The sequence below is a fragment of the Hermetia illucens genome, chromosome 3, assembly GCF_905115235.1.
Source record: "Hermetia illucens chromosome 3, iHerIll2.2.curated.20191125, whole genome shotgun sequence".
Taxonomy (NCBI): Eukaryota; Metazoa; Arthropoda; class Insecta; order Diptera; family Stratiomyidae; genus Hermetia; species Hermetia illucens.
In genome coordinates, this window is record NC_051851.1 from 133,875,051 (window position 1) to 133,883,899 (window position 8,849).

Here is an 8,849-nt window from a genome sequence, read left to right on the forward strand (position 1 = left end):
TATATTCAATAGATTGACTAACTCACTTTCTAATTCATTATTTCACACTTGACAACCATTATTGGACTAGCATCACCCTTTCTGGAGAAAAGAACGTCAGAAAATACACACGTCATTTCCTGTCAGTTAATTTTGAGCTAAAACCCGCCAAAAAAAGGTTCCAATAAGAAATTGATTAACTTTCCTTCGCACATCAAATATCCAAACCACATACGTGGAACCTGCATTCAAGCTTTCACTCATCATCACGACATTGCGCACATCGGGCACTTCCACTTATGTCACCTTGTGGAAGGTCAGAGCCCAGCTAGTCGAGCTTTTATCAATCCAACGATTATCCGAGTGCGGGAAGAATTGGCCAAGTCGTCGCTCGTTTCCAGTGGAGTTCGCGTTGTTCCGCCGCAAACTAAAGGTGTAAACCCCGTTTTCAGTGTAACCTGTAATAAATCATTTTTCGATTAATGTAAGTTTACAAGCATTAGTGATTTAACAGAAGCAATTTTCAAGAAACTCAATTTCGACCGGAACGAATGAGATTTTCTCGGACCGGCTGAGTGAGAAGAGAAAGAAAATCGTGACGAAGGCGGCCACCGAGCCGCAGGGAGCAAGTGGAAAATTTTTACAGGGCGGAAGCGTTGTGCAAGTCCCTGCGGATGAAATGAATGCATATTTCGATTTCCCGAAGAAACCCTGCCAGTGGTTATGCCCCAAACTTGCCTTTTGGCGGCTGATAAGGGTTTGACCTTAGCCTCGCTGTAGAGGTCAAATCACTATCACCGTAATTTGTCTGCAATTTTGAGATAAACTCGACGCGATATTGTTATCTTATTGTGTCTTTTCCCTTTTCAGTGCAAAAATGCCGATCAAGAGCATCGTAGCCCGTCAAATCTTTGACTCCCGTGGCAACCCAACCGTGGAAGTCGACCTTACAACTGAGTTGGGTCTCTTCCGTGCTGCTGTTCCCTCAGGCGCTTCGACCGGTGTCCATGAAGCCCTTGAATTACGTGATGAAGAGAAGAACAACTACCACGGCAAAGGAGTTCGCAAGGCTGTCGACCATATTAACAAGTCCCTCGCCCCCGAGCTGTTGAAGGCGGGACTCGAGGTGACCGACCAGGAAGCCATCGATAGCTTCATGATCAAGTTGGACGGAACTGAAAATAAGTCGAAATTCGGTGCCAACGCCATTCTTGGAATTTCGTTGGCCGTCTGCAAAGCCGGAGCAGCCAAGAAGGGAGTGCCACTGTACAAACACATCGCTGACCTTGCCGGAAACGCTAACATTATCTTGCCTGTGCCGGCTTTCAACGTAATCAACGGCGGTAGCCACGCTGGCAACAAATTGGCCATGCAGGAATTCATGATCTTGCCCACCGGAGCCGCCTCGTTCACGGAAGCCATGAAAATCGGTTCGGAGGTTTACCACCACTTGAAGAAGGTCATCAAGGATAAGTTCGGCTTGGACGCGACCGCAGTCGGAGATGAAGGTGGTTTCGCTCCCAACATCCTCAACAACAAAGATGCTCTGCTCCTCATCCAAGATGCCATCAGCAAGGCTGGCTACACCGGAAAAGTCGAAATTGGCATGGACGTTGCTGCCTCTGAATTCTTCAAGGACGGACAATACGACTTGGACTTCAAGAACCCCAACAGCGACAAGAGCCAATGGTTGAGCCCCGACAAGTTGACCAACTTGTACCAAGAATTCATCAAGGAGTTCCCCATCGTCAGCATTGAAGATCCCTTCGACCAGGACCACTGGGATGCCTGGAGCGCCATGACCGCCGCCACCAACATCCAAATCGTCGGTGACGACTTGACAGTAACAAACCCAAAACGCATTCAAACTGCCGTTGAGAAGAAGGCCTGCAACTGCTTGCTCCTCAAGGTTAACCAGATCGGTACAGTGACCGAGTCTATCAAGGCCCACTTGCTGGCCAAGAGCAACGGCTGGGGCACCATGGTATCACATCGTTCAGGCGAAACCGAAGACACATTCATCGCTGACTTGGTCGTCGGCTTGAGCACTGGTCAAATCAAGACCGGAGCCCCATGCCGTTCCGAGCGTCTGGCCAAGTACAACCAAATTCTTCGTATCGAGGAGGAGTTGGGCGCGAACGCCAAGTACGCCGGCAAGGGCTTCCGCTCCCCCAAGTAAATCGTTGATAGTTAAAAGACATGAGTTGGAGCAGTGCGACTGCAGCGAGCCGTGAGAGTTCATTCTGTCGTTTCTTTAAGAAATCATTGGCTTAACGTATTCTAATCATCAGCAACGCTAAAATGTGTTTTAATTTTTTGGCCGGCTCGTTGCAGGACGGCAATAGAATGCGAAATATGTTATGCATGATCCACAAAGATTTGATGATAGTGTTAAACTGTTGTTCGCTAGATGTTAAGGATTTCTCTCTTTTTCAATGATTATTTCATAATTTCATTTAATTTATTTTACTGAGACTTGGAAAATTGAGATTTTGTAGCGCACCGTACTAGTGTGTAAACGCCAAGCGAAAATATGTATTTCCAGGGAATATTAAAAGTAAATTACAATAATCTGAAAATACGTGACTTTCATTTTATGTCTTAAGACGTGAAATATTGTTGCTCGTTCCCCTCTGTACTGCCGAATTCCTCCGAAGGAAGGATTAGAGACGATCATGCCGGCTTTTACTGTGAATATGGTGTTACTGCCGCACTCTTATCTATGAACAAATAAAACGAACGATCTCAATGCATTGAGAAGAAGGCATATTCTCGAAATAATCTATAATCACGATCTGCTCTCGAAAAATATTAAAGACTTTGTCCACAACATCAACATTCAACCTTTGCTTGGCGTTTGATGGAGAGTGAAATTGATACGGAGGAAGCGCGTGTGGATATTTCAGAGGAGCGTGCATGCAATCACGTTTTGTTTTCATGTAGGAGGTGTGTGCGTCATTTTCAACGATGGGTTAGAGGTGAATAATATTTTGATTCCGGGAAGTGAGGCTGAGTGTCAACAGCTTTCTTATTCCGGAGACAGAAGATTTTTGATGTGACTGATATTTTGAGGGTCACCTTGGCCATTTATTGTTTAGTAAACCTTTCGTAAGTCGAAACAAGCTTGGGGAAATTTTTCATCAAATTTTGATGGCGAGGGATCTAGAGTTGGAAGTAATAAGAAAAGAGTCGCGAAGTGCTTGGACATTCCAGAGAATAGGTGCAGCCAAACAGTTTGAATATTAGAATTGTTCGCTTCATATATGACCCGACAAGAAACCGACACCAATGAGCCCTTGACAAACTTGCTGTTTGCAAATTAGCGATTGACTGATGGAATCGGGTACTTTTATTGTATTGTTATCATGACCATTTCTTGCAATTAGGAGAATATCTTCTAAAATTTGAAGTTCATCCCGGATATCAACTTACAAAGCATCATTGCCAATCTGGACATATCCCAGTAGCTGAGGATTTCCGATATTATATCTAGGATATCCCGTAAGTACTCGGCCTAACCTCATCTTTTGTTTACAATAGTAAAAACTTGAGTAGCAGAGTTTAGACGAGGCCGTACCAACTGCCAAGACGAACATCGCAGCGCTTGAACAAATGAGGTGATGACTCCAGAAATAATGCAGAAAATTTAGAAAGAGATACTGTATGATCGTCGATTCAAAATGCACCAGCTAGCAGACATAGTAAGCATTGCAAAAAGTGCGCTACTTCGCATATTATCTGAAAATCGGTTGCCATTCACTCCTTGGTGGGGTATAGTGCATCAACCACACTTACGCGCCATCGCTTGCTGTTACCTGAAATGCTTTTCAACTTACCGCGACGCCCTCTACTGTTCTCCGCCAAGTGCCCTTGGGATGACACGCTCGTCCCATGTTGGAAGAGTGGATTCCACTGCATGGCGTAGTTCGCAATGTGATTGTCGCCCTCATTAAACTGTGGCCTATCCACAGGTCCTTCCGATCAAAGTGTGTACGAGTAGCAGGCCGACCAAGTTCTTCGTTTGAGATAGTGTCGGGCCAGCGCACGATGACATGACACAGACAGGTATTGACAAAAACTTGGAGCTGTGGAATTCACTCTCTATGTGCCACTTCCATATAGCAACAGAGAAAGAACACTAACACAGAACAGTCTCAACTTGATGTTGGTGTGGAGATAACTGCATTTCCGGATTTTAAACAAGGCAGTGAAGGCGCATCTAGCGCTTTTAATGCGTCGGGCAACATTCAGTTCGGTGCTATCGTCCGCAGAAACCACGCTTTCTAGATATAGAAATTGATCGACGCTTTCCATAATTATCATAATAATTATCGTTGGTGCAGCAATCCATCTTGGATCAGGGTCTTGAAGTGTGTTACACTACACTGTAGGAGACAATATGGTCAGCATTGCGCTCGCTTGAGATTATTACCCTGATTTGACTCAGATACTCATTCACAGCTGAGTCGACTGGTACCCGACATCCAGTCACGATTACAAGTCCCTCTGCCGCCAGTGCGATTTGAACCGCGACCTTCCGCTACGACAACCCAGGGCTCTAACCACTTGACCCATCTGAACACGCTTTCCATACCCTGCCCATTAAAATAGATAGGGAGAATGCGATGTCCCGTCAGACTGAGAACCTTGGTTTTGTTGGTGTTTATCTTGAATCCTACTCTACTTACCTCTCTTTTCGAGTCCAGAGCCATTTGGCTAAGGTTCATGACCCTGTGGGAGAGCAAACAGATGGCATCAGCGTAACCGAAGTGTTTAAGGAAACGTGTCGTTGTCCACTGAAATCGTCCACGTTCTCCGGACAAGGCAGCATGAAAAACTTCACCGATAGCAAGAAGAAATAATATTGGTGACAGGATGGAACCCTGGCAGACTCCACTTTGGAGTGATAAATCCTTCGAGATTTTGCGTCGCTGCCACAGGGAACGTTTTGCCATAAATGTCATATGTCCCTCTGTTAATAGCTGTTAATTTCTCTGGAATGTACCTCTTGCGTAGAGCACTCCAGATACACTCTCTGTTCACGCTATCGAATACTAAGATCTAAACTCCGGCACTGTTCCAAACTTATCCCTAGGATGCTGATGTGATCAATGCAGGAGGATCCCGAGAGAAAACCAGTCTACTTTCTGTCGAACAAGATGCTGTTTGATGCGTTCCAGAATTATTTTAGCCATTATCTTTGCATGTAGGGAGCACGCAGATCTTGACGATCATCCCCTTCTTCCACTCTTGGGTAAAAGTGTCGGATTTCCAAGATTTCTGTACGAGTCGAAGCAGCAGATCAGCAGTAACTGCAGGTGCAGCAATAAATAACTCTGCGGGGAGACCGTCAAGCCCAGTGGCTTTACTCCGTTTGAGTGCATTGATGGCCGAAATGATTTCTCTTCTGTTCGGAGGAACGGTCCGTATCCGCATGTTATATTGACTAGCCATTTCATTTACAAGAGGAGAAAGAACCGTGGTGAAGTGTTCTTTCCACCTCTTCAATTGTTCATCGTAGTGTATGAGATTCCGCATGTCACTCCATGATACACCGCCTCCTAACCGATGAAAGATTCAACAAAGAAAGAATGTTCATCAGATATATAGCAACAAAAAACGGATTTTATCCTCGGATGATAGACCAAACAACTACACAATCTTGTTTAAACGAAAAAAAAATAAAAGCAAAACATATAGGATAGACATCACCTACTCCAAGGAATTAGTTAACGAGATATGAACGAATTTGTCTAAAAATCACAACGACCAAAAACAACACAGAAAAGAGCGGGATACAACGGATGAAGTGCAATAGTTGCCCCCAAAACGTATATTGACCAGACAAAAAGACTGGTTCATGCCCGGGTGATAGAGCACCTAAAGGAGGTAGAATTAGCCAAACGCCAGAATAGGCAACACATAAGATCATCCGTGGGGAAACACATAATAGAAGCAGGGCATGTAATCGACGATGTGGAAATATTCAAATTTTCATAATTCACTGATGAAGCAAGTTGTTACTGAAATGCGCATATGGGATAATAAATAACTCATTGACTCAAAGGAAGAATTTTGCTTTAGCAAAAATATATATATCCGCTGTAGCCGGTCCTAAGCCCGGTTGTGAAAGGAGAAGGGATTCTCAGGGGGTAGGTGAGGAAAGTGCAGGAACTTTGCAGTCTTGCAGATCACTCACTCATCATCATCAGACAGCTAGGGATAAAATGCACTACCAAAAATGTGAAGAAGGAGAAATGTGAAGTCGGATAACCGGCGGGAGTCGTCTGACTTGATGACTGGGTCGGGCTCCCGTAATGGACAGCACGGCGTCGAAACCGCTAGTCGTAGGGTGGTTCGACGTCTAGGCGGCACGACGATTAGGAACATTGCTCCGCCTGCGGCAGCTGTTTTGCCACAATCTGTGGTGACCACTTTAGCAGGTTCACGTAGGCAGCGGATGAAATGGACTGAGGAAATGAACCTCGAAATAACGGCGGGGGCGGGTACAACATCTTACCGCCCCTTGTTGTAGCAGAGATTCGTCAAGTTTTTCCCGCAATTCGCGCACGTGACTGTGCAGCAAGTTGCAAACCAGTACCGCTTTATAACTCACAGCGACACAATTCCCGCCATCATCAGGGAGCCTGATCGACTTGAGGTCATCGTGGAAACTGGAGACGGAGAGTCGATGGGGACAGAGGCGGCGGCATCAACAACACCACGCCGCACTGCAGGCAACAGTTTCAGTACTCGCCGAAGGAAGAGCGTGTATAGAATTCTCAGCAATGGATCCTTTGCATAGTTCAGGTATTCCCAGGCTCTATGCATCTCCAGCAACTCAGAAAATTATATGTCAAGTCAATGATGAGATTGCATCTCGACTGTGTGCTGATATGTCGCTGCTGCAACTACAATCACTTGTGTATTGTGGGGTAGTTACGGCTGTCTGATCGCATTGTCAGAAGATTCGCTTTCGCGTTATTGGTTTGAGTTACCGAAGAGAGTGCAGAGGGTTTAACGGAACTATGCCATTCCCCGTGAAACACCCGTAGTTGAAATTCTGGACACACTAAAGCAGAAACTTTCTGTCGTATGCAGTCGGTTACGACGATATAGCGAAAGTCATTCCAGACGTATCCAGAATGCAACATACGCGAGAAACCAGCGGAGTTTTTTCAGATCTCTTAGCGAATCCCAACAGGCCGCCCAGACAGCACAGTTTTCAGTGACGGAAGCGAAAGAATACTGAGGTGGACTTTGGGGGTTATCCGTACAGCATTCTGAGTGGATCACCGCCGAAGGCACCCACCATGCCAAGACGCATGAATTTTGCGGATGTTACCGGAGAGGAAGTTCGACGAGCCATAAACAGCTCGAAGAACTGTAAATACAAAAATTCCTCGGAGGATTCTTCTCTTCAACGCAACTAAGAGTTAGATTTTTTTTGCTGCATGCAAGGGTCCGAGGAATACATGAGAACTGAGGAGTGAAGCCTTCTAATATGGGCGTCTATAATTGCTTTCGCTGTCCCAAACCTTGAGCATAAGTTGTATATATGCTTCTCATTAAAGGTATTCATGTTTCTCAAAATGGCCGGTTTCCAACTGAAGGAACATTTATAGCCGCAAACATTTCCCATGATGGCAACTGAGAATTCCCTAAATTTGCACTTCCAATTTGAAATTGTCCACATATACATACGTCTTTGGAAATTGCATTGTCTGCCGATCTTAATACCCTTCTTACATTACAGCATCTTACTGATTCCTTTTATAGCAAAACTTTAATCTCTTAGGCAACATCAACAGATACTATGGATGTTGTTGAAGAATTTCTTCTTGGAAGGAAATGCACAAAAGATTCTCAAAGGTCACTAAGAAATATCTAGTAACTTACCAAATAAATACAAAAACCTTCGTGACTCTACCGATAAAGCTCTAGATACAAAGAATCCAGGTCTGTGACTGTCCTCAAACCTCTGCAATGCTAAAATCAGCAGGAACGAATTGAAAGCGCCTTTGTCTTGATTGATTGTAATCAAACGGAAGAGAATAAAAGTGGATCATTTTAAAAAAAAATAAATGTAATCTTTTCAATCGTTTCATATGTTATTATTAGATTCCTAAATTATGATACAACATTTTTAATTAATGAATTTGATAATCGTTTGTATTTGTTGTTTGCGGTCAAAGTGAGCTTCTCTAAAAAAGGTCCATCCCCATTTGTAATATTCTGAAAACACCAATTCAAACACTTTGTTATTCTATTCTACTCTATTTTACCTCACTAAATATATTCAATAATCACATCTATTTTTCATTGAAAATTCCGAATAAAATTCGAAGTTATTACTTAAAATACATAATGGGGCGAGAACTACTGATGTGTAAAAATTTCAACACGCTCGGTTGAACAGAATTTTGCTGTTTTCCACCAACTGAAAAAATGTGGTTTCGAAAAAGAACGCATATAAATTTTTCGTTTTATATGCACGTCAACATGGCATGTGTTCATTTGCTAGCTGTAACTTGGTAAATATTTTGAATTTTGGTCTAAAATTTCTGCAGTATACACCCAACATATTTTGCTTTCAAAATATACACAAAAGGAAAAATCAATTTTTGGAAACCGTTGGAAGGGCAAGCCATATTTCCATGATTTGTCTTGTTTTTTTTAATGGGGAGAATTAATTGGAATTCAATCCAATTTGGACATTATATTTATCATATTTCGAACAAGTGAGATTTTTTTGGAATAATTTAAGCCAAAAATAACAAAGTTATGCGACATTAGCCACAATTATGATGGACTTAAATGGTTTTAAAGTTTCTCCTACCGTATGCAAACGCACCGAGTGAACTATGTTG

General features: G+C 43.5%; 1 protein-coding gene across 1 annotated transcript; it reads left to right on the plus strand.

Moving 5' to 3' along the window:
• The first annotated feature begins 305 nt into the window (after positions 1 to 305).
• LOC119652842 (enolase) lies at positions 306 to 2,550 on the plus strand. The gene is made up of 2 exons (XM_038057179.1): positions 306 to 463; positions 850 to 2,550. The coding sequence occupies exon 2, from the start codon at positions 857 to 859 to the stop codon at positions 2,156 to 2,158; it is 1,302 nt and encodes a 433-aa protein (XP_037913107.1). The 5' UTR covers positions 306 to 463; positions 850 to 856; the 3' UTR covers positions 2,159 to 2,550.
• Positions 2,551 to 8,849: the final 6,299 nt, after the last annotated feature.